A 26,756-nucleotide genomic window follows, 5' to 3' on the forward strand; every position below is an offset into this window, starting at 1 on the left:
CCAGTTAACCACCCGTAGCCATCTTCTGGTGAACACAAGCAGCAGTTCGCCACCTCTTCCAGTCCAATGGGCCTTTGAGGCTGAGCAACCTGCCCTTCAAAACACCTCCTCCCCCCAGGCTTTAATATGCTGGCAGCGAAGCTTGCAGCTTCGAGGGGCTTCGGACAGAACAGAAACCGGTATCAGAGTCCCTAGCAACCCATCCCTCCTGCCCGCACGTTTTGGGGGCTGGAATCTGGCCCCGCCTGTCCCAGCAGCCAAGTCAGGCCTGGGCCAGCTCCGCCCTGAGCAGCAGCTGGGCGGGCCACACCCTGTGCCGAGCTGGGTTCCTGTGAGCCAGAAGCCTCGCCCCCCGACGACGTTCCCGAGTCTCTGCGGCTGCCGCCCCACCCAGCCAGGCCTCGCTACCCTGACCGCGCTCGGCCTCCCGCAGCCCGCGGTGACTTCCCCGGGACCATGCTGCGCTGGCTGCGGTCCTTCGTGCTGCCTACGGCCGCCTGCCAAGACGCGGAGCCGCCCACGCGCTACGAGACGCTTTTCCGGGCTCTGGACCGCAATGGGGACGGCGTGGTGGACATCGGAGAGTTGCAGCAGGGGCTGCAGAGCCTGGGCATCCCACTGGGCCAGGACGCCGAGGAGGTGGGTCGCCAGGGGCTCTGGGAGGCTGCCGGTGCTCCGGGACCGAGCCAGGTACCGGGAGGGCTGTGGCCTGAGGCCAGGCAAGGAGGCGGAACTATGCCCGCCAGCGGCTGGAAGAGCTCCGGAGAGTTGAATCTGGAAGGCAGCGGGTAATTTTCCAGATAAGTTAGTGTTACACAGTTAAAACTGCCAAGGCTTTCGTTCTGAGAGCATCTCTAGTTCTTGGTTCTTCACTTGTCCCGACCTTTGCAAACAATGCATGGCTGTTCCCCTGTCAGATTTCTTTAAGTTAGGTGAAAGAGACACTTTGTGTCCCTTGGAAGTAGCTTTGTTACAACTACCAACTAGAGTTTTGTTTCAAAAACGGGTTAAAACCAGCAGCGCTCCCTGCCTCTGGTTGAGGTGGAAATGCCACATTCCGTTTTTATGACATTCTAAGTTAGTGCCCTAAGTACACACATTGATCCGAAGGGTTGACCTGTTGTAAAGTAATTGTTCTTTCTCTGAGTCATATAAATTGTGCCCCTGACATCCAGGCCCCTTGGCAGGGTGGACACACTGAACCTGGAACTTGTCCAGCCTGTTGCTGTGCAAGAGGAGCCCAAGAGGAACGTGCTTGAGTTACTGCGGGGGCCACCAACTGTTCTGTATCTATATTTAAAACTCTTTCACCGTCAATGTCCTTAATAAGAGGCCTCCTCACTTTACTACAGCCTCTTAGTAAGTTAAACTTTTTATTTTTTTGGGGGGGAGTACTCATTTTGCCCAAAGTATTATTATATATCTCATTTCTGATCTCTGTTCCTTCCCCTTCTTCACACTGGCCATAGGTTTGCCTATTTAATACACATTCTAAAAGAACCAACTTTGGGTACTTTTTGCGGAGTGTGTCTATTCTACTTAATCTGGGTTGACTCATTTCCTCCTGTTTCTTGAATCAAAGGTCTGACTTGTTAATCTTGAGTGATAGCATCTCTTAGTCTCTCCATAGCTGCATCTCACAGATCTCACAGGTACGTTGAAGGTTATTTACTTATTTATTTAGGCAGGGTTTCTCTGTGTAACAGCCCTGGCTGTCCTGGAACTCACTCTGTAGACCAACCTGACCTGCTCCTGCCTCCTGAGTGCTGGGATTAAAGGCATGTGCCACCACTGCCCTAAGGAATAGTTTTTATTATTCTCCTCCAACTGATTTCTAGCCACTGATATGATTTCTTTGACTCATGTATCATTTTAAGTGTGCTTTAAATTTCCTAATATGTTTTTGTTTTTTGAAAATATGAACAAAGTCGACAAAGCATCTGGTGAGATTTTAAAAAGAAAGGGATTAGCCAGGGATGATGGGGCATGCCTATAATCCCAAAACTCTGGAAGCTGAGGCAGGAGAATTGCTGCAAGTTACTGGTCAGCTTGGGCTCTATCCTCCTCTTATCTAAGTCAAACTTGAGTGAACTGGAACACACAGCAATGACAAAAGCTCAAAACCCCAGACCCCTCAATAACAACAAATCACGAGATAAAGCCTTTAATTTTTCAAAATTTATTATATATAAAATAAATTATGTAAAACTCTGTGTATTTAAATATATAGAAGAGGGCAGCTCGTGTTTATCACTGGTAAGTGTATATATTTTGTGCATATATAAATTATATTTTGTTCAGATGTGTAGTGTCACTATTGATGTGCCTGGCGTATGATCAAACTATTCCCAGCACTAATGCACTCCTCTGCAGAAGGCTAGTAATAGCTATTTCTCAATGATAAAAAAAAATAATTTTCTACTTTTTCTTTACAACATTTGTAAGTTTAGGAACTGTTATTTTTATAGTTAAGGGGAAGTTAGTTTTATTTGGAATAACTGGCACCTTCTCTGTGGTGTGTCTTCCTGGACCACCTTCCAGGGATGAGCTGACTGTGTACTGCTGTGTGTGGCTCCCTTACCTCACGTGTTATCACTTTTATGATTGCGAGTGGTATTACTTATTAATCAGTACGACCTCCAATAAGACCAGCACTTAGGATTGACAGTTCTGTCTCTCTCACTGGATCAAAGTGATATCAAAGGATTTAGGGCTAGCATCTGAAATACACTGGCATGGCAGTGACCTGTCTTTTAATAATTACAAAATTAAACTTTAAATCAGTTGTGTTGCTTTTATATACACATTTATTTGTATGTGCGTGCACATGTGCTTGCGTGGGAAGCTTTGCATGTCTATGGAGGTCAGAGGACAGCTCATTGAGTCACTTCTCCCCTTGACCGAGTGAATTCCCAGGAACTCAGGCCTTGGTAGCAAGTGCCTTTACCCCCTGTGTTGTCCTGCAGGCCCCACTCGTTAGTGTTTCCATTTTCATCATAAGTAGGACCAGCTAATCAAAACCATGCTGGGGAAAATCGGATCAACATGCAGTATGTGATATGGTAGGCGGATTCCTAGGCCGTGGGCTAACTTGTACACCCCATTTGCTGTGATCTGGACACACATAACTTGTCTATGTTTCCACTTCATGCCATTTCTCCTCACGAATGCAGTGAACACCACCCTAGACACATACTAAGATGATTCTTCTCTTTGTTTCCCAAGACTCCTACCCCCGTGCTGCAGGATGGCGGCTCTGGTTGGTCTGTGCTCACTCAGGGGTCCTCAGCTGACCAGGCTTCAGCTGTCCCTCCTCATTCACAGAGGAGTGGGATTTGGATAAGAGCTTCATCCAACACAGGAGTGAGTTCCTAAAAAGTCTAGGCTAGGCTGATAGGGAACTAGCCAATGGTATTGAAGAGAGGACGAGGGAACACTTGTGTTGGGGAGAAGTGGCCCCAGTTCCAGTTCCCCACAGAATCCTGTCACTGCCTGGAGCTGCCCAGGGACAGGACAGCTTTTCAGTGTATAGAAGGTGCCATGGCTGGAGACCGGAGGATGCCAGTCAGCTGTGTCTCCCATGCAGAATCCCTCGAAGGGGAATAATCGCTCCATCCGTGGGCCATGATTCCTACAATACACAAGAACTTTCTGCAGCCCTCAATAATTTTCAAGATTCTAAAAGGATCTGGAAATCAAAGAGGTTGTTCATTGTTGCTGTGCAGAATTTTTAATGATTGTGTGATATAATACTTTATGTTTATATAATATTATTGCCAATACTTTGATTGCTATTTAGCTTATTGATAGTTTTAAAACTGTGTCGAATAAAATTACATCAGAATCCCTTTGTTTTTATTTTTCTGTCTCATTTGGTCCAGTTATTTTCATAAGATACATTTTTTAACTTTTTGAGCTTATATTGTAGTTACAATGTTTATCCCTTCCCTTTCTCCCTTCAGACTCTTCTATGCATTCCTCCTTGCTTTCCTTCAAATGTGTGTGTGTGTGTGTGTATGCACGCACACACACACATGGAGAAATATAACCCACTCAGTCTGTGCAGTGCTACTTACTTGCTTGTTTTTAGGGCTGACCGTTTGGTACTGTGTGCTCTCCTTGGAGAAGATCATCTCTCCCACTGTTAGCATTCCTTATGTGCCTGTAGGTCCCTGTGTAGGGTTGAGGCCTCGTGACCTTTTCTCCATTCACTTAAGCCTGTCTATTATCCTGTTCAGCTCATATTCGGACAACCATTTTGACTTTACAGATGAAATTTTGGTGAGGCTTTGTGGATGTCGTTTCTGACATTGCTAGGAGACAGAATCTCATCGCACATGCCCTGATCTTCTGGCTCTTACAGTCTTTCCTCCCCATCTTCTGCCCTGTTTCCCGAACCTTAGGTGTGGGAGTGTCTCGTAGATGTATCTGTTAGGACTGGGCAACTCTGCAGTTTGATTTTTTTCTGGTTTTCTGTAGTGGTCTCTGTCTGTTGCAAGGTGACGTTTCCTTGTTGAGGGGTGAGCACTACAACCACACCTATCTGTAGGTAGGTGTAAGGACAGATGTTTAAACTGTCAATAGGGATTATGTAGGTTTAGTAAATTAGTGCTTGCAGATTCTCCTCAGATATCCATGGCTTCACTAGCACTGAGTAGTAAGCTATGTTTCCTGTTCCAGACATGTTTGCCGTCTTGTTGAGCGGGTCTTAAATCTAGTCAGAGAGTTGTTGGTTAGCACCAAGGTAGGCATGTGTGCATCTACTGTACCCATAGGACGATTGTGCCGTTCTGGTTGTTGCTGTGGTTCACAGCAAGATTGGGCGGTTGGTGGCTTCCCTCTTTTGGGAGATTGAGTGACATCTTCTGGCAGAATGAGAAGCCCAATCTTCAGAGAAGAGGCTTTCAGGTCAGATCCAGTTCAGGGACCCCTGGGCCCTGTTTCTTTCTTTTTTTTTTCTTTTTTTCTTTTATTTTTATTCTTTTTTAATTAAAATTTCCACCTGTCCCCGTTTCCCATTTCCCTCCCCCTCCTCCCAAATATTGCCCCTCCCCCCACTCCCCTTTCCCTATCCCCACTCCTCTTCTCCTCCCCCCACTCCATTCCCCCTCCCTCTCGATACTAAAGAGCAGTCCAAATTCCCTGCCCTGCGGGAAGACCAAGGTCCTCCCACTTCTATCTAGGTCCAGGAAGGTGAGCGTTCAAACAGGCTAAGTTCCCACAAAGCCAGTTCATGTATTAGGATCGAAACCTAGTGCCATTGTCCTTGGTTTCTCATCAGCCTTCATCGTCCGCCATGCTCAGAGAGTCCAGTTTCAACCCATGCTTATTCAGTCCCAGTCCAGCTGGCCAGTTGTGGTGGGCCCTGTTTCTGAAGTGCATGGTGTCTTCTGTGATAGGGATTTATCTCCACCCCTTGGAGGGAACCAAGGGCAATAGCGATAGACTGTATTTTTTTATTTATTTTTTGAGTCTCTTGGACATCACTGGCCAACTCCTCAGAAGAGGCCTTCTTATGTCTAGCTAAGTGGTCCTTGGTTCTTGGTTCTCATCCCAGATGAGAAAAGTTCATTGAACATATAAATGTGGATCTCTGTGAGTTCCTGGTTAGCCAGGTTTACAAACCGAGTTGCAGGATAGCCAGAGTGGTTATATAGAGAAACTCAGCTTTGAACCCCCCCCCCAAAAAAAAAAAAGGAAAGAAAGAAAATAAAAAAATAAGAAAACCCACCAGACAAAACAAAAGGCAAAAACACACCCCCAAACTATAAATGCATATTTATACACAGAATTTCGTGCTTTAGAACTAGGTTTAGGTAAATAGTTAATGGTACGATTTCATGGCTTTTCAGACATCCTTACGGTTATTTTACCTCCTTTTGTCTTTACCTTCCCACCTCTCTAAAAGCCCCTTTTTGTCTCTCCCCGTCAGAGCCCATGTACCTACCATTCCTTTTACCCTCTTCCGTCCTTCTTCTGTGTTTGCTTCCCTTCCCCTCCCTGAAGAGCCCCCTCTCTCTTTCCATCATCAGGTCACTAGCACACTGCTATTCCCTTCTCTATTGCTCCACCAAGCCCTATCCTGGCAATGATCCTGTTTTACTCTTTGTTTTAGTTACTCCAGGCTATGTCCTCATATCCGAAGATTTGAAGGTACAAGCCCCCAACAAGAGAAAACATGATGTTTGTCTTGTTTGGTCTGGGTTTCCTCACTCAGTATGATTGTTTCTAGTTCTATCCATTTACTTGCAAAATCCAAGTTGGTGGGGGCCACCAACAAGCTCCTAAATCATGATGCTGAGACTTACTATTAGTTTTGAATGCTCAGCCTAGCTTGAGCTCATTTCTGGCTTGCTCTTTTAACAACTTAAAAACAACTTAAATATTAACCTGTCTCTCTTTATCTATGTTTTTTTTTTTTTTTTTCCCTTCAAGACAGGGTTTTTTGTAGCTTTGGAGCCTGTCCTGGAACTCGCTCTGTAGATCAGGCTGGCCTCAAACTCATAGAGATCTTTCTGCCTCTGCCTCCTGAGTGCTAGGATAAAAGGCTTGAACCACCACTGCCCGGCTTTATCTACATTTTTTACCCCAGGACTTTTTACCTTTTTTTCTGTATATCTCACTTTCCTGTTGTCTCTATGTCTGTCTGTCTGGCAGGTGCCTGGCTTCTGACCCCAGTTATGTCTCCCTCTTTCTTTTCATTCTCTTATCATTTTTCCCCCTCTTCTGTTGCTTTGGTGGAGTTCCAGAAGCCACTCCCTCCACAGCGCCCCAACTAAAAACAAAGGAACGAACAAACAAAAAACACAAGTAAAACTCTTCCCTGCTACTTCTTTTTTATTTTTTTTATTTTTTTTTATTTTTCAAGACAGGGTTTCTCTGTGGTTTTGGAGCCTGTCCTGGAACTAGCTCTTGTAGACCAGGCTGGTCTCGAACTCACAGAGATCCGCCTGCCTCTGCCTTCCAAGTGCTGGGATTAAAGGCGTGCACCACCACCGCCCTGCGACTTCTTGTCAGCCAGTTGCTTTTTATTTAACTAACACACATGCAACACGTCTTTGCATAGTTAACAAATGCAGCTTGAACAAATGTAACACAACTTTGCCTGGTTAAACAAATATTCCACAACATCCAATTTTTCTGTTTTATACGATTTCACCAGTATTCCATGGTGTATATGTAGCATATTTTCATCATCATAGGACATATTTTGAAAAATGGAAATTGAGTTGTATATTGCTTTGAGGAAATACTGTTTTCATTGTACTCCTTGCTGACCGACAGTCTGTGCAGTTCCAGTTCCATCCGGTTAGGATGCCAGTTTTTATGAGTGCTCCCAGCCTGAGAGCTGCCTTCACATTTCCACTGTTTTGTTCTGTTCCTTGGGCTGGCATGTGCCCTCGCACACGGCCTGCCGATTCTCATGCCAATCTCTTCCAAAATCACCCACAGACACACCCAGAAATGTTATTGGTTACCTAGTGTGTACTAATCAACTTGGTATATAAAGTTCACCAGTATATCTGGGAAACTGGAGCCCGTAAAATACTTTAATTTGACGAAATACTTGACTGAGGCATAGTCAAGTGTTGGTATACTGTCAAGAACTGAGGAGAGGGTTGATTTGAGTACACAGGGGTAAGAACTATGGATGACTCCAAGTTTCAAGAAACAGTTTGTCCCTAAGACAAGTATTTACTTTGAGTGGAAACCTCTATAGAGTTTCACCAAATTTTACCTCTTCGTTCCAATAAATTTAGCACTTTGAAGAGAGAAAATATCTGTTTAAGCTTTTTAGATTATACTATTTCTCACATTTATTGATTATTTGTGTACATATACCCATATAGCATGGTGCACAGGTTGGAGTCATGTTCTCTCTCTGGGGATTGAACTCAGGTCATGAGGATTGATGACAAACACCTTTGCCTGCTGAGCCATTTTGCCAGCTCCAGGCTCTCATTATTATTTTTTTTTCAATTTTTGATACAACAAATATCTGAGTACAATGGAGAAGAGAGGCACAAAGTACGCAATGGTTAATCATTGGTAAGTATTCCAACATTACTAAGGGGAGAGAAAGGAATTTATGGCAGCCAATCCTGAGACAAATGTGAAATTGTTATGCTACACTTTTGATGCTATGACCTCTGTTTTCTCTTTTAATAATTTATTCACTGAAAATGTCCTACAGGGATACAATGCATCTTAATCATATTCCACACCCTCTCTTCAACTTCCCTTAGCCTTCTCCTCAGTATGTTTTCCTTTCAACTCCAACTCCTCTTTTGTTTAATTAACTAACAAATGCAGCCATATATGAATGGGTGTGGGGTCATCCCACTGACACGGGCAACCTCCCTATGGCCACTTCCTAAAGAAAAGTGATTCTGCCTCCATCAGCAGCTGTCACCTGTCAATAGCTCCTCAGCTAGGGGTGGAGCCTCAGGAACCCCTCCCACTTCATGCTTGAAGTTCTAATAGGCTTGTTATTATGCAGGTCTTGTGCAGGCAACCACAGCTGCTGAGTTCATGTTGGGAGATTGGCACTTCTGAGCACTCCCCACTACCTGCAGCTCTTACATTCTTTGTGCCCCTGTTTCCATGATGTTCCTTGAGCTCCTTACTATGAGTTAAGAAATAAAACTCACATAAGTTCTCCTAAGACTTGGGCTTATCAGGCTATGGACAAAAGCAATAAGTGCTCTTAACTGCTCTCTCCAGCCCCACAAAAGCGGGTTTTGTTGGTTGTTGGGAATGGGCCTCCTTTGTGTGCTGTAGGGAACACAGAGTCACAACTGACATATTTGGGTAGAGAATACACCTCTAGAGGAGGTACCACATGACCACACGAAAAAGACCAAAGTTATGACCAAGATAATAAGGAAAGCCAACTGACAGCATTTTCAAGATTAATGGAAGAATAAACAAGGTTGGTAGTATCATGCTATAATTAGCAAGTATTTTATCAAAAATCTCTTCACTTTTGAAAATTGCTTTGTTTATTATTTGTTTGTTGGTTTTTATGTATTTAACCAACTAATGTACAGCAATGATGGATACGGTGATGGCTTGTTCCTCTTGGCCTTGTCCACTGCTGCTTCTCCAGCTTAATGGATTGTCTTACACTGTTCAGTAACACCAACTAAATAAAAATCTTTGCACTAGGGTTTGGGGTGATTTTTAATAATTTCCACTTTATATTTGAACTTTCTAGGAATTAAATAACTTGACTAAAACCCTGAATCTAGCAACTGGTAAAAGCATTTAACTCTGGCCTAATCGATTCCAGAGCTCATAATATACCATGACTAAGTTAATGTATGATAGACAATGATCCGTATTTAACAGTGAACCTCATTCAGTCTTTAAAGCCAGAAAATCCTTTTGCCGTTTTCATAAATCCAATCAGTAAGCTCTACTTCACTGTTTGAAAGGTAAGACTTTGAACTCAGAGTGGAGAAGAGAAATTAAGTAACATTTTACAGAATGTTACTTTGTGGAAGCTTATTTATCTACATGTGTAATATCTAGAAAAATAAATAAATGATTCTGAATTTGTTAGGGTAAGAGTGAGAAGATATTTCATTCAACAATCATGATAATTAACCAGGAAGAATGGGAGAAATCCAAGGCAGAGAAAGTAAAATAAAAAGATAGACTATAAAGGAGTCTTCCTCTTCATTTTTCTCTTTCAGAGGATTTATTTCTACAAAGAAGAGGTAACATTAGCTTTTAGAATATAAACTTGGGGACACACACGCACAAAAGATACTGATTTTGTATATTTTAGAACGTTAGATGTGAGCGTTGCTAGAATTCCCCTGTTTTTCTTATTCCATAACCTCCGTGCCATGATGCCCTCAAAAGTACCTCTCTATTATAAAGTTTCAGATAGTTGAATATTAGTGGAGCCTGAAGCTTAGTAGGCCAACGTTTGTATAGTGTGTGTGTGTGTGTGTGTGTGTGTGTATGTGTGTGTGTGTGAAGGCTTAGGCTAGGTCCCTAGCACCACAAAAAGGGAGGGATACTAGTCTAGCATCTCCATTATTCAGAGAAAAATTATAATTATCTCAGTGGGGTTAAAACCTGAGGAAAAAAATCAAAGCAAAGCAGTGGACTTTGCTAAACTGTTGTTTTGCATTCAATTCTATTCCATCTGTGATTGTGAAACCATAAAATGTCCTTTTGAAAAGAAAAGAATGAAAAATTACAGACTAGAGAACCTAGATTATCCCTGAGCTCAGTTTAACCCATTGAACCATTCTTGATATCAAGTCCCCAAGACATTCATCATCTAGTGCATGTGACACCACATCTTTAGTATATGTGAAGGCATGTGTGCACGTGTGCGCGGAGGTCAGAGGTCAGTGTGGGCTGTCTTCCTCTATTCTTCACCGTATCTTTCGGGACAGGGCTTTTCCTGACCCAGGAGCTCATTGCTTGGCTATACTGCTGGGCACCGAGACCTGGAATCTTCCTGTTTTTGAATTTCCAGTACTGCTATTACAGAAGTGTGCCACCATGGCCAGCCTTTTATGTGATGCTGGGGGTCCAAACACATATCCCCACACTTCTACAGCAAGCACTGAGCCCTTGACCTTATGGCATATCTTAAAGGTATCCTTACCTAAGCCTGTAGTCATCCACATGTGCTTTTATGGAGAGCCCTGCCTATTAGCCATCTTCACACGGTAGAAGAAGCAAGTGAGGTCACTGGCTATTATGAGGGCCCTGATCCTATTTATGAGGGCTCCAGTTTTGTGAACTAACTACTCATGAAAGCCCTACTTCTGAATTCCATCACATAAGGTAAGTTAACATCGACATGGAAGCTGAGTGATACAAGCATTTCGTCCACAGTGATCTTCTCAGCTTCAAGGTTCCCAGGCTCCTATGAACCCAAGTGTCTCCTAAGAAATTCACAGTGGGAGCTCTGCCTGTGAATTTATGGCAATAAGCTTCGTCTTAAAATTGCCTGGAACTTCTCAAGCTAACTGAGCACATTTATTCAAATTGCTAGCATGAACCTGGGTTCAGGAACACCTGATTCTCTCCAGCCCCAAACCCTCTCTGTCTTCCATATACTCATAAAATATAGCCCCAGAAATAGTGTGGATCAAAGAAAAACCCCTCCCAGTGTAAATTCATCCTGGGTATGCTTCCCTTTATTGCTTTATTATTTTACACTTCAGAAGTAGGGGATGCTGTACTGTTTCAACGTCTTCTAAGCCTAAGTATATGAACAGACTCCCACATAGATTTCCTGACTCTTCTTCAGCATTGAGCTATGTTACTCATGACTTCCACGTCAAGACATTAAATTTCAGATGATTTCCTCCATCTCCAGTGTTCTAACTGTCTGATGTTCATCAGAGTATTTCAGAGAATGCCCAAATTTTGGGACTATCTTTTAAAATGTTCTAGTCTAATCTTTGACTTAAAAACAAAACAAAAAGCTAGAAAGAAGGTGCAGAAGGGGAGATGGGTGAGGGCAGAGGAGAATACAATGACATTCAAAGCGGAAAATTGAGAAACCTGTGGGAAATTAATAGTGACAACACATTGTCCCCTGTTCCTCAGAGCGGCGTGACTCATAGCCATCTGTAACACCAGTTCCAAAGGACTCTGGTGCCCATTCTTGAAATACTCCAGCACCGGCACACACGAAAGGCACACAAATGCACAGGTACATCCACATCAAATACATACATCTAAAAGTTCCAATCCTCTCTTGTGAGACAATTCATTTACAATTGGGCCACAGGTTTTGTGAAACAGCCTTCCGTGTTAGCCCCTGCTCAACAGCTCTTGGGAAATATCTATTGCAGAGCTTTCAGCAGTACCTATGTTTAACTGTGGTGCACCCTCCTCCTGGAGGGAGTCTGTCTAGGCTTTGTGATGCTCTTTGTCTTGCTCTCAGCACTCAGTGTGATGAGAGTATATAGCCAAAGCTAATGGAGGATGGCAGAATTAAATTTTCTTTGTGAATTTTAATGTCTAATTAAAATATTTATTTTTGAGTGAAGGTCTCATTATGCGTTATCTCAGGCTGGCCTAGCATCGAGGAGCCTTCTGTCTGGGGCTCAAGCGTCAGGTGCCATCTCTCTGCACATTTGTGTTTTCGTTTGAAAAATTACTCAGTTTGAAAAACAAGCAGTGTAAAAGCAGGGAGTCTTTCCGTGGAACTGCACTTCCACACTTTTCCTGGAGTGGGACGAGGGGCCACAGATATGTGAACCGGGGGTTCAGGGCTTCCCTTGGCTCAGGACGGTGAGCATTAAAAAGCCACAGATAGTAATAGCAGTCTCTCCTGCCTTCTCATTGGAGTCCAGCTGACTTAACTCCTGGCCATTTGTGGATTATCCTCTGGGTCTCAACTGGTGCCCGGATGGAGAAATTTTGCCCCCAGAGTCACTATAGATACTGTGTGAAAATAAAAGATAAAAAATCAGGGGTGGGAGGTGGAGATGGGGGCGGGGGACACAGAAGAAAAGATCCACACGGGCTAATTTCTCTTTATTTTCAGTCTTTTTTTATTTTTTTTTTAAAAATTTATTTTACACACTAACCACAATTTTCCCTCCCTCCTCTCCTCTTGTTCCCTCCCCCTGCCTCTCTTCTATCCGTCCCCCAATCCATTCCTCCTTCCTTTCCATTCAGATGGGGTAAGGCCTCCATGGGAGTCAACAAAACAAGGCACATCAGGTTGAGGCAGGACCAAGCTCCACCCCCTTGCATCAAGGCTGAACAAGGCATCCCACCATAGGGAATAATTTCCAAAGAGCCAGCTCATGCATGACGGACAGTTCCTGGTCTTGCTGCTACAGTCCCCACAAAAGACCAAGCTAGACAACTGTCACCCCAATGCAGAGGGCCTCGGGTCGGACCCATGCTGGTTTACTAGCTGTCCGTTTTCAGTCTTTATGATTGAGCCTGGTGCACTTCACCCCTAAAAAGAATCCTCTTCTTAGGGCAACCTGCTTATTGACTAAAAATATAGACCCTACCTGAAGCTCGGTGGTGGAGCAGTGGTCGGGTGACCTCTGCGACTGTCCGCAGATCACAGAGCAATAGCCCAATTCCACTCTATTCTCGCGTTTTTTTTTTTTCTTTTCAAAACACACCAAACAAAGCAAGACAAAATACAAACTTCTCTTTTAGCTGGTCTTGCGCTGGGGTCTCTGAAAGTGGTGGCGGGGCTGGTTCTGGCTTTGCTCCTGTAGAACCTAGAGTGGAGGCAGGACCTCCTGCCCGTGGACTCGGGGGCGGAACTTCGTTCCGGAGTAGCCCACTGGTTCTTGCCCTGCACGTGCCCCGGCAATCTCGGGACGGTTAGGATGAGGCTTTCTCCTTCTGATGCGGTAACCCCTGCAGATGCTTTGCCTTCGCCCTTCTCTCTCACTGTGGGCAGACATACTCTTTGTCCTATCCCAGGGACTTCTGCCCCTGGGGGACTCAGAGGGCCATAGCAGGGGTTACCCTGGCCGCAGGAGACATTGCACATGGATTCACTCTACGAAGATCTTTTTTGGTATCTAGACCATGATGAAGATGGAGCTGTGGACCTCTTTGAATTTCAGGAAGGCCTGCAGGATTTAGGGGTCTCTCATTCTCTGGAGGATGACGAGGTGGGCTTCATGAAGCTCAGATTGATATGGGGTCAGGACCTCTGGAGAGGCCTCCTGAGGCAGAATGGAGTCATAGTTTAGACATTCTCAAACTTGACCTGGTCCTTTGAGGTGCCGCCGGACTAGCATTGCTTCTGTTTATTAAGAATCCTCCAGGGGCTAGGGATGTAGGGGGCAGGCAGAGGGCTTGATTCGATCACCAGTACCTTATACGCCATTGTGGTGGTGCCGGCCTCCATCCCAACACGGAGGATGGGGAGGCAGGATGATTAGAAAAAGTTCAAGGTCATCCTCGCAGCTAATATCCTCAAGAGTATTTCTCAGTTTTCCTTGTGGCTATAATAAAATTTCCAGCTTCTGATTGCTTTTGCTATTGGCTACAGTTCTGTTTTATGGGGACTACTCGTTCTGTGTTCTCCCGTCACCAGAGGCCTGGGTTAGTAGCTTTGGCATCTCTTAGTTACTTTTCTACTGCTGTGAAGAGACCCTGCGAGTCAGAAAACTTATAAAAGCATTTAGTTGGGGACTTGCTTACAGTCTCAGAGGGTGAAACTATGACCGGTGTGGTGGGGAACCTGGCAGCAGGCAGATAGCCAGGAACTGGAGGAGTAGCTGAGAGTTTACATCTTATCCAAAAGTTGGAGGCAGGAGAAAGAACTACCTGGGAATCACATAAACTCCTAAAACCTCAAAGCCCACCCTCAGGGATGTACCTCCAACAAGGCCACACCTCCTAGTCTTTCCCAAACAGTGTGGACCAAGCATCCAAATATATGAGGATCTGGAGGCCATCCTTCTTCAAACTACCACAGCAGAAGGGACCAAGATGTGCCATGGTTTAGAGGACCAGAACATTCACTCCACATGTGTTTGGGGGCTCAGTGGCGGCTGGGAGCAATTTTGTTTTGTTTCTGTTCCTAAGTGAGACCCATCCGCATCCTAATAGCTGTGCAGACTGTTGGAGTCTTTCTTTTATGCTTCCGTATGTTGGCCAGCTGTCTTTGAAGTTGATTCCATATGCCAAGCACTACACTGTGGTTTCTTTGTCTTTTGCTGTGACTGGGATAAATGTTTCTCAAAGGTGTTCCTTTTAATGACCTGGCACTCAGCCAGTGATTCTATTGGGGGCTGGTGCTGGAACTTCTAAGAGGTGTGTCTTAAAGGTGGCAACTTCAAGAGTTGGAAATCTCCCATATGGAGGTGTATATTGGGACCCTTGTCTCTCTTCTTCCAAAATGTGATATGTATTTGTTTATTTGATACCAATTAGCCTTTTAGAAGGAATCCAGGATTTCATCATAAACAGCTTAAGTTCTTTGAAACCCACTTATGCCTTTTCAACATTTTATTTTCCTGCAAATCTTTTTTGGCAAAAGGTGTGAGGCTTAGCGTGTCCATTGATTATGGATGTACATTCATTTATCAAAGCCAAGGGAGAGCCATTCCCAGGGCTCTGGACCAACCACATGAAACATTATTTTAAAAGAATTCTTGGGTTTCTCCTCAGGTAAAGGCCACATCAAAGAAGTTCTAATGTGTGGGTTCTCATATGTCTGCAGAAGAAATTTCAGTCATATGGACTGAGAATTCAATTATCTTTTGTAGATAGAAGTTTACATTGTATAGTGTGGGGTGCAAAAGATACTTTTTTTTATTAGAAAAATAAGAAATCCAAAGGGATAATTTTCTTTTGTCTTTCTACAAGTAGGAGAGACTAAATATGCAAACAGACCACGGTAGGGTCATAAATAAAAATAGACATTGATTCAGCATCTACAGCCAGGAAACCTTGACCTTACAACTGTCAGGCTTGGAGGAAGATGCTTGATGTCTCTGTCTCCAGTGATAGTCCAGGAAGCTGCACAATAGCATTGGTAAAAGCCCTTCTCCTCCCCCAATGGCCCCTCCCCTCCCTCAATGATTAATCAAAGGGACAGTTCTCTTAATTTTGGTCCCCATTTTCAATTTAGGATTCATTAAGGACAGCTATGTCTTCCCATAGACCCACACTGGATCCTGCTGCTGGCTTGCCAGTCTGTGCCCACCTCTTCACATGTCAAATCTCCCCTTTTCCGTTACAGAGCTTCCTGTAGGGGAAGCCCCGTCTTTGGGTCCATATAAAACACGGATGAAGCAAGCTCAGAAGACATGGCCCTAGGTTTTGCCTTTATTTCCACAGAGGGAATTATAAGGCAATTCAAAAGAGAAGCCTTAGTCTTCATGTAATTATTAAATTGGCACCATCCGCTGCTTGTGAAACTCTGGGGATCTTAACCACAGGAAGGGTTGCAGAGCTATGCCATATTGGATACTAACACAGCTGGCCCAAACTGGAAGTCAATACACGGTTCTTTACTTTAGCCCATGCTAACAATAAGATCTCTCTCTCTTTCTCTTTTTTTCTGTAGAAAATTTTTGTTACTGGTGACATCAACAAAGATGGAAAGCTGGATTTTGAAGAATTTATGAAATACCTGAAAGACCATGAGAAGAAAATGAAGTTGGCATTTAAAAGTTTGGACAAGAATAATGATGGTGTGTCTCATTGTCACTTCTTATGCAAAGTTGCCTTTATGCTTTCCATGTCTAAGATATAATCTTTCTAGATGACTGTTATTCATGTTAGTGTTTATTTTGTTAATGTGATTGAGAGATCATGTTTTTATTCATTTATTTTTTTAAGATTTTATTTTAGTTGTACGTGTGTGTGTGTGTGCGTGTGCATGCGTGCATAGAGTTATTGCACATGAGTACAGGTGCCTGCAGACCCCCTGGAGATGTAGTTATAGGTAGTTCTGAGCCAGCCAGCATGTGTGCTGGGTACTGAACTTGGGTCCTCTGTAAGAGCACTGAATGCTCTTAATCACCGAGATATCTCTCCAGCCTTGAGACCATATTTTTCATGAAGAAAATTTATAGTTTTTTTCTGTTGAATTTAAAAATTGCCATACAGTGTTAACCATTGAGATCATGCTAATTTCACTTAAAATAATAATTATTTACATAATAGTATTATTAAATAAAATAATAATAGTTTAAAATAATAATTGTTTACTTGTTCTTCCAATAAGAGGTATTTATTTTTCCATATACAGGCATGATTGTGTATTGTAAAATAATAAGTTCATATCTTACATTTTATAATCTCTTTGGAAGAGTTATTTAGATAGTCTCTGATCCTAAAAATGAGAATAGCTCAGCATTAGTCTTTACCTTCTGGTCAGGATGGCATTGCCTTGCTTAAAGTAGTAGTTTGGGAATAGAGTCCCAGGTAAGTAGGAAGAAAATCAGCAGTGGAAAAACACCAGACCCATGACCAGGGGCAACCATTGACAGGAAGGATGAATTAAAAAAGGTTATAATGCAGCTCTAAACCTTTCCCAACCTAATGAATGGTTCAATTCATAGTCAAGAAAAAAGTTGAATAATAGATTGAAAAAAGTATCATTCTTTTCAAGGGTTGGTATGAAACCTTTCAATAAAAATCTAGGTTATAGATATTTTAACTATGTGGGTTATGTAGTCTGAGTTGTGACTGTGTCTCAGCCAAAGACAATATGTAGGCAAATTATATGGTTGTATTCAAATAAAACTTCGTTTAGAAAGTCAACAGACCTTATTTGGATTGACAGTTATAATGTACTAGCTAATGATTTAGACTGAACATTAACTTAAAATCAAATTCCTTCAAATAACCAAACCTTATAGATGGCTTCGTTGATGGCTCACAACAACTAAGAGCCTAGTGTGTGGTGGAGGTGGGGGCTGTAGCCGCCAGTAAACCTTGCATTATGTATGTTGTTCTCAAGCCCGAGGTCAATCCTCAGGCAAATCCAGTTTTTCAAATGAACTCTCTTTCCTGCATGTAAACTTCTATGCTGACCTGGATCCTCTGCAGTCCAGTTGCAGAGACAGCATTGTCTGTGTCTTGTTAACAATCTCAGAACCAGCTACTATGTGACAGGTGCTCAGCCACCTGTAGACAGAGACTGTTCATTTGTCTCCTGGCTGCCCAGACCCGAATAATCACACAGAAACGATATTAATTACCACACTGTTTGGCCAATAGCTTCAGTGTCTTTATAGCTAGCTCTTATATCTTAAATTAACCCATTTCTTTTAATCTGTATATGGCCACGAGGTTGTGGCTTACCAGTAAGTTTCCAGCCTGGTGTCTTTCTCATTTGGCAGCTAAATGGCATCTCTCTGACTCCACCTACTCTCTCTATATAGCCCTTCCAGCCTGGCTATATTCTGTTCTACCATTGGCCAAAGCAGCTTTATTCATTAACCAGTTAAGGCAACACATACACAGAAGGACATCCCACATCAGGCATCTAGTACATAAATTGTCCACTCCAGAAAACTAGAATCAAGCCATAGGAAATAGAGGTGAAATTTTAACAATACATGTTTCATAAAAGTAGACAGCTCCCCCTCCACTTATGACTTCATATATATTTTCAAATAATTTACCATTATAGGCTCATGTTTTTGTTAATAAGGATCCTTTAACATTAACATACATAGTCTATTTTCTCATTATTTGTGGATTTTGTACTAGTGAATATTACTACTTGCTAAAATTTAGCCTCAGAATTAATTCAAAGATGTGTATTCCAGTTGTTCATGGCCATGCAGAGAAGAGCAAAAACTTTGAATCATTGAACATAGATATTTTTATTGAGACATAATAAGGATAAAGTGATATTCTTGATTCTTGAAACATAAGGTGACATTCTTCTTTATTTTAACTCTCAGACTGTAAGCAACTGTCTCTTTCAAGATCTGTTTTGTGCATTTTGTTTGCATCTTTGTACATCGTTTGGTGGATAATTTTACTTTATAAAATGTTCCCCATACAAGTCCAAGAGTGCCATGGGGTGTGCCATGCAGAATGTAGATTTCTTAGAACCATTTTGCAAGGGTTCAATGTCAGTGAATGAACAGCGCACAGTCATGAGATGTCTGGACAAACACGAGGCAACCTTAGGCCAGTGGATGAAAATGCTGTGAGAGAGTCTAGCAGGAACCTGCACCCAAATCCCCTGCAGGATCAGTGGTTTCGCGTTTGCTAATTCAGTGTCTGCAGTAACTTTACAGAACACAGCCGCTGCGCAGTGGACCACTGAGTCTTTTAAGAGTGCAGCCCAGGTTAGCCTCAGATTCTTGGCTATCCTCCTGCTTTAGCCTCCTCAATGCAGGGATCGCAGGTGAGCCATTTTCCCATGGTGAGACCATTTCTTGGTGTGATTTGCCTTTGGATGGATTAAACCAACTTAATCTATAACCCGTAGGTAGAGAGAAGCAATTGTGGGGCCTTCTGTCTGAAGACCAGAAAAGGAAATATGAATGTATAAGTCAGGTCACTCAGGAACTTAATACCGGTACAAGAAGCTTGTCAAAGTGGCCATGCGATTGTTACTGGGAGCCATACAGATGTAACTCTATGTTTACTGCTAGAAACTAAACCTTTGTTAGAAATCTTGAATTTATGGGGGGGGGGGACGTCTGTCCTTTCCCTGATCCCTACTCTGTCCTGAACTGCAGGAGACTGAACCCTCTTGGGCTTTGGTGATCCCACCACAGGGGTGTTTATTTCATGGTTGATTTTTAGTGTACCTGAGTACTTATATTCCCATTGTATAATCATTTTGTAATAGTGCTGACTTTCCCTTCCCTTCTTCCCTGGGAGAATAAAGACTTATGGGTACTCAAAATAAGAAGATGAGAGAGAGAGAGAGAGAGAGAGAGAGAGAGAGAGAGAGAGAGAGAGAGAGGAGAAGGAGGAGGAGGAGGAGGTGGAGGAAGAGGAGGAGGAGAAGAAGAAGAAGAAAAAGAAACAGAAGAAGAAGAAAACTACTATATGGCCTAGGAGAGAGGGATACGAAGCACTTCACTGCTGAAATGATGTCCCCTCTGCCCCCCCCCCACATGGTCCAGAGTCTCTTGCCATTGTCCTTTCTCTGAGTGGTCTCCTTTAGCATCCTGTCACTTCTTTAGCTTCCTCACTCAGAGGATGTCTTCCTTCCCCCTGTCCCTTGTGTGTCCCTTTTCCCTGAGGAGCTTGCCGTGCACACTGTGTGGTTGCAGAACCTCTTAGTGTGCATGGTCCCAGCCCTGTCAGGCCTCACAAGCATGTGAGCTCCTTGAGGGGAAAGCACGGGCGCTTGTGTTCATGGTGTGTTCTGTTTCCTCTCTTCCGCTTTCCCCTAATTTGTTCCATCTGCAGAGTCTTCAGACTCCCCTTGTATTATTTTTTTCTCTCTTCCATTGCTTTTCTCTCCTCATTGTCTTTTTTCACTGAGATTTCTCAGAAGTCTGTGTTCTTTGGTTCAATTCCTCATTTCTTGCTCTCTTTTACTTGGTCACATGTGACTCCTCATTAATTAAATGCCCCTTTACTTATTAAAATGTGGATATGGGCACTTTTAAACGAGCAGTTCCTGGTTTAATGGCGTTTGTCTTGTAGAAGGTCAGGATTTAGATCCCCCTCCTACTGCTCCTCACTCTCATCACCCAGCAAGGCCACGGGAGCTTTTGGCCTACACTTGGAGGAATATCACTATTTATCCACTAGGCTTATGAATCAAATAGTATGTGTGCATTTTAAGGTATTTGTGAACCATTTGAGTAACTGATGCCACAATATGCATTTAAGAAGATCACTGGCTTGCCTGAATGCTTAGCTTCGCTGGCATGGTTCAGAAGTGTTCTCAGATTCCGAGCCTGACCTCACACTGTTTTCGTTGTTTGAAGGGAAAATCGAGCCTTCCGAAATTGTCCAGTCTCTCCAGATGCTGGGTTTGCATATTTCTGAAAAGCAAGCAGAGCTGATTCTCCAAAGGTGAGCTCTCTGTCAAACTGACAAACTTCTTTAACACCTCGTCTTCCATGCTGGTCTCTAAGGGCCCTTCCGACTGCCTGCCTGCGTCTCAGCTTACCTCATTACCTTCACCTACTGTCTTTCCCTCCTCCGTTCCCATTTTGTTCCTATGTAAACACACTATCTGCAGTGCAGGGATGGCAGACGGATGCTTAAACTGGACTAGCTGGTTGTTGCAAGGTTTCAGGAGCACGGGGACAGCAGGGATTCTTGTGTCTGGAGATAGGGGCTAAGGGGTTTTGGTGTTGCTTTAAACATTTACTTTATCTTATGTGTAATTGGTGTTTTGTCTGCCCGTGTGTGTGTGTGTGTTTGTGTGTGTCACTTGCATATCTTGTGCCTGTGGAGTACAGAAAGGTGTCAGGTCCCCTGGAACAGGCCGAGAGGGTAAAGAGGCAGATGGGGGACAGAAAGCTTTGTCAGTCCATGAGCATGAATGGAGACAGCCCTCCGGGAGACAGATTTCAGTGACTCAGCTCAATTTCATCCCAGACTATGGAATTTGTAGACAAATCCTAATTTGCATTAGTGGCGCACTCCTCTCCCAAGGCCCCCTGTGTGGCAGCAGGGTCCTATGGCAGAGCCCAGCACAAGTCTCAGCAGGGATCTGTGCCAGAGATCAAGCTAAAGATGAATCAGGCGGCTGGTTTAGAGACAGCTTTTAGATAAAGCCAGTCCTCCAGGCCCGGGGACACTCTCCAGATAAGGGCAGGTAGAAAGCAGAAAGCAGGGGCGGGGTTCCCTGTTGTTGAGCTGTTGCGACAGCTGCTAAGCCGCCTGGAGGCTGCGACCTCTGACCAGCCAGCAAGGCTGTCCAATAACAGAGGGCTGTGAGCCACCTGGTGTGGGCTGGGTTCTGAGCCCAGGTCCTCTGGAAGAACATGGTGCTTTTAACCACCGAACTATCTATCTCCCCAACCTCAGGCTAATGGTTTTTAAATCCAGTTGGTTTCTTGTTTTTGGTTTTTTTTTTTTTTTTTTTTTTTTTTTTTTTTTTTTTTTTTTTTTTTTTTTTTTTTGTATTAGCACGTGTTAACTCTCTAAGGTGACCAGGCTTGCTCTGGCGTCTTCCTACAGTATGCTTCAGTCACATTCGTCTCCTTCCCATCTGCTCTCATTCCGATTCCCTCCCGCTGGCCTCCTTCACCCAAATAGCACCCCTTCTACTTACATCTTTAAAATGGATTTTGATTCTACATGAAAGAAAACTTGTATTTGTTTTTCTGAGCCTGCTGTACTTCTTATCACGACCTTCTCCAGTTCCATCCACTTCCCTGCAAACGACAGAATTTCTTTTTTTATGGTGGTCGGTTCTGGTGTGTGTGTGTGTGTGCGCGCGCGCGTGCGTGCGCGTGCCCGTGCCCCTTCATCTGTTGATGGGCATCTAGGCTGATTCCACGTCTTGGCAGCGGTGAGTAGAGCAGCAGTAGACACACGTACCTCTGGGGTGTACAGGCTTAGCGTCCTTGGGGTACATTCCCAGACGTGGAACGGTAGAGGCTCATGTGCCGGTTCTAGTTGTGGTTTCTGGAGGAATCTCCATGCTGATTTCCACAGCGGCTGCACTAACTTCCACTCTCATCAGTGGTGTAAAGTTTCCCTTGCCCTCCTGCACCCGCTGTTCCTGCTTTCTGGACGTGAGCCATTTGGAATGGGGTAAGGTGGGACATCAGAGCACTTTTTCCCCCCCCCGATGGCTAGGGACTGTTTAACAGTTTTCAAATGTTTACCATCCATTTATGCCTCTCTTGAGAACTGTACAACTCATTTGGCCACTTAATGATTAGACTATTTGTGCAAGTTTTTATGGAGGGTGTTTAATTCTCTCTCATTTATTTATTTTGTTGAGGAGGTGGCCTTTTGAGAAGAATCAGGTGTCTGTGGTCGAGTGGGCTTATTTCTGGGCACTCTGCTCTAGTGCCTTGATTTAAGCGTCTGTGTTTGAGTTAGTACTCTGCTACGGTGTTGTTATGGCTTTGTAATATAAAATTTAAGATTAGGTTATGGGGTTACCTCCAGCATTACTCTGCTCAGAATTGGTTTAGCTATTTGGGGTCTTCTGTGCTTTTATATGAATTTTAATTTCTGGGAGGAATGTCATTAGAATTTTGCAAAGGGATTACACTGAATCTGTAGATTGTTTTTAGTAATGTGGTCATTTGAGAAATGGTAATTCCGTCAATCAATCCCCAAGCTTGGAAGCTTTTTCCATCTTTTACTGTCATCTATTTATTTTTCTAGGATTTTATATTTACAACTTTCATTTGGAAGATTTTTTACTTTCTTGATTAGGCTTGTTCCTAATATTTATTATTTATTCAGTTGCGGCTGCTGTGAACAAGATGGTTTTCCTTCTGAGTATGCTTGTTATTGGTCTGTAGAAAAGCTGCTGGCTGTTACATGCCAGTTTTGTATCCCACTAATCTATTAAGTGTCCCCAGACCTAAGAGTTTTCTGCTAGAATCTTTAGGGTCTTTTAAATATAGGATCCTATTATCTGAAAACAAGGGTAATTTGATCTGTTCCCTTTTTTTATTTGTATCTCTTTGATTTCTTTCTTTTGTCTTATGTCTCATCCTAAGACTTCAGACATTGTATGTATTAAACAAGAGTGGAAATATTGGACACCTTGGACTGCTCCAAATTTTAGAGGCAATTCTTTCATTTTACCCCATTCAATTAATAGCTATATGTTTTTCACGTGTAGCTTTTATAGTGTTGACATATGACCCTTCTGCCACTGGCTTTTTCAGGACTTTTAACATAGAGAGATATAAAATTTATCAAACTACTTTTTCCCCCTGTATCTATTGAGATGACCATGTGATTTCTGTCCTTGGTTCTAGTTCTGTTATGTGCTGTATTACTTTATTTGCTTGTGTGTGTTGAACAGTCCTTTTAAAACATTATTTTATGTGTATGGATGTTTTGCTGGCATGTGCGTGTGTGTGTGTGTATGTGTGTTCCATGTGCATGCAGTGCCCATGGAGGCGAGAACAGGGCGTCAGATCCCCTGGAACTGCAGTTACATATGGTTGTGAGCCACCACGTAGGTGCTGGATTGAACTCAGAGCCTTCGCAAGAGCAGCCAGTGCTTTTAACTCCCGAGTCTTCTGTCCAGCCTGCTTCTTACATTTTTTAAACAAAACTCACTTCATCAGTGCAAAATCTTTCAAATGTGTTATCACCTCCAGTTTCCATGCAATAGTTCATGGGGAATTTTTGTGTCGTAACAAAACAAAGAGTTAATTCTTTGAAAAGGCAAAGAAAACTGACAAGCTCTTCGCAAAGTGTAGATTTTATCTTCTCTCATTTAAGGCCCAAAATCATTTTTCTTGTATTTCCTTTGACAGCATTAGGAATAAAGCAAATTCTCAGCCCAAGTCTACAAGAGATACAAATGCACCAACACTCAGCTTGTGTGCTGCACAACAGAGCACCACCCGTGGACACATGCCTTCCCACAGCATGGGGCAGAGTGCAAATTCAGTAGAGTTCTGGGATGACAGCAGTGTTGGCGCACGCCTTTTATCCCAGCACTTGGGAAGCAGAGGCAGGGGGATCTCTGAGAGTTCATGGCCAGCCTGGTCTACAAAGTGCATTCCAGGACAGCCAGGGCTACACTATCTCAAAACACAAAACAAAAATTGTGGAATGTTTCTAAGGGGACACTTGCCGCGTAGAGCATGCTCATGAGAGGGAAGTTAGGGGTTATGGTTGAATGCTAAATCACTGCACAAAACCAGAAAATATAGATAAAATGAGAGCTGCTAAAACTGCAACCCAGAACGCAGTTTAAACACAGCAGTGACTAGGATTCTTAGTGACTATGGAGCATCGACACCTCCGCACTGGGGCAAGTAAGCTGAAGTATAATCTCACAGAGACATATGGGAATTAAAATTAGTACTGAAAACATAATAATAAATATCAGAAAATTGTATTTTATTTGTATGCTGCTTGCATGTGTCACTGTCATATAAATTACAGCATAAAATCTGAGGAAACACTAAAATATTTTTTCAGACATGTTAGTTCAATACATAAAGAAGTGCCTTGCACCTACTACTTTAATAACTATCTGTATTGAACAACGCAATAATGCAATAAAGCCCAGTATGATTTTGTATTGTTCTTAGGAAAATCTCATAGAATGGGCTCTTTTCCCAGAAGCTTTAAACACACACTCACACACACAAAACCCGCAAAGTATTACCGCTTACACATGTAAGATGACAGAATGCTGAGTTTAGAATTGATGAAATACCAGGATTTCTGAAAACTCAATCAGGAATAAGAGTTTGGTTTCTTAGAACCACTGCTAATTTTCTTATACTGATGAAAATTGAAGAAGAAAATTGATAGCATATTTAGAAGCTATTTCAAAAATTGCACCCAAGTGTTTCAATCTTAGGATATTAAGAAATAAGTGAGATGAAAAAATGGCTCCAAATTCATTCATTCATTCATACTCCTTAATATTTCATTACCCATTTTGTGTCTTTTAGCCTGATGCCTTGAGTCTGACAGAGTGCTAAGGGTGATCTGTAGTGGGCTCTCTGTAATGTTTGGATCTGCTTTTCTCCAAGTAGTGAAAATGGTCAGAAGTATCATAATCTACATGATTCTATGTCCAGTAACGCATAAGTCATTGTGAGTGGTGTGGTTTTCTTGTTCCAGGGCTGTGTGCCTGCTAACTGAATGGTCTGTTGCTGAACCCTTTAAACCTGCTGAAAGGTTTTTAAAATTCTTAAGAATATTAATCTGGGAGGCAAAATTTCACTCTGTAAAATGAGCAATCATGTTAGCTGTGTCCATGTCTTGTTCTTTAACCACCTGTTTAAACCTTCAGCATCGACTCTGATGGGACAATGACAGTGGACTGGAATGAATGGAGAGATTACTTCTTATTTAACCCTGTTACAGACATTGAAGAAATTATCCGTTTTTGGAAACACTCTACTGTAAGTTTGCTTTCTGTTTCTGTAGCTCTAAAGCACAGGTATAATGTCGATGCAGGAAACACAGCTCTACCTTAAAAGAGACAAAGAGATAATTTATTTTGTATCTTGGGTTACCCTAAATTCAGTGTTCGAACATGGAAATAGTTTCATGAGGTTTTTGTAGTAACACAGCAAAGAAAATCATAAATCAAGATACTTTCAAACACTTTGGTGGAAACCTCAGACAGATGGCTTATGACAAAGTAGGGACAGTTCTGCTATGGTTCTCAAAGGCTGTGTGATCTTAGCCTTGAGTTGGTAGATCTAGGAGGCCTGTTCAAACCTTCCAAAGGGCCTACCTAATACACAAGGATGTTATGTCACACACAGAGGTGGGCAAAAACACATATTAAGGGGGATAAAGGTAGTTGAGATAGGTTGGCCCTATTCACTAAGTTCTACGCAGGCTGTTAGTCTTTGTAGCCCCTTATGCTTAATGGAGCTCTGGTTCCCAACAGTTACTACCCCAAAACACTGTAATACCTTGGAAAGGGTGGCCAAGTCCAAGAAAGTCCCAGTAGATATTTAACTTCTAGATCTGTTTATTCTATTAGGCACAGATTAATGGAGCATCTTTAAAGCCCCCAAGGTGGCATAAATACAGCTCTTCTCAAAACTTGGAAGAAGTCCCATCTCGATGAGCTAGCTGCTCCTATTTCATTGGCATTTAATGCTTCTGCCATAGGGAAGTCTTAAAGTCGGAAAACATGTATTACCCAACCATCTCTGTACTTCTATATTGCTAAAGATGACATGGCTTCAGGTCCCTCTGAAAACTGCTTATTTAGTCTGGCTGCCTAGGTTTATGGCTGTCCTAAGGGACTGCATTGCTCACTGAATGCTGGAGAATCATTTTGACTCACATGCTTGGCATTTCCTGCCAGTGCACACTTCACAAAATTCCCCTGTGATTGTTTCATTCACAATCCGATAAAATGTATTGGTATAAATTAGCTTCTGTTGTACAGTCTGCTCCTTGAAGCCTCTGGGGAACCTTCTGCAGGATCTCCCACCCTTCAACCCGTGGACTTGTCTTCTGTACTTGGAGAGAAGTAGCTTTGACTCTCACTCAGTACACCTAGGGTTCACATTGTCCCTACTAACAATGTCTAAGCTTACACAGAGCATTATAAAATCAGTTATGAGTATACATTTTATACTGTGTAAACTTTGTATTATATCTTTGGGGATGGTTGATAATATTTGACCCTATAATCATAAATAAATTTTATTGGT

General features: G+C 42.8%; 1 protein-coding gene across 1 annotated transcript in view; it reads left to right on the forward strand.

Moving 5' to 3' along the window:
- Window positions 1-325: 325 nt before the first annotated feature.
- Window positions 326-26,756, forward strand: part of LOC130890072 (mitochondrial adenyl nucleotide antiporter SLC25A24) — a 38,217-nt gene continuing 11,786 nt past the window's right edge. Inside the window, exons 1-4 of the mRNA XM_057794015.1 lie at window positions 326-639; window positions 16,040-16,166; window positions 20,391-20,478; window positions 25,370-25,481. Of these exons, the coding sequence (XP_057649998.1) occupies window positions 457-639; window positions 16,040-16,166; window positions 20,391-20,478; window positions 25,370-25,481 (510 nt within the window). The 5' untranslated portion in view covers window positions 326-456. The remainder of the gene's footprint in view (window positions 640-16,039; window positions 16,167-20,390; window positions 20,479-25,369; window positions 25,482-26,756) is intronic.

This window comes from Chionomys nivalis, chromosome 18, assembly GCF_950005125.1.
Source record: "Chionomys nivalis chromosome 18, mChiNiv1.1, whole genome shotgun sequence".
NCBI classification, from domain to species: Eukaryota; Metazoa; Chordata; class Mammalia; order Rodentia; family Cricetidae; genus Chionomys; species Chionomys nivalis.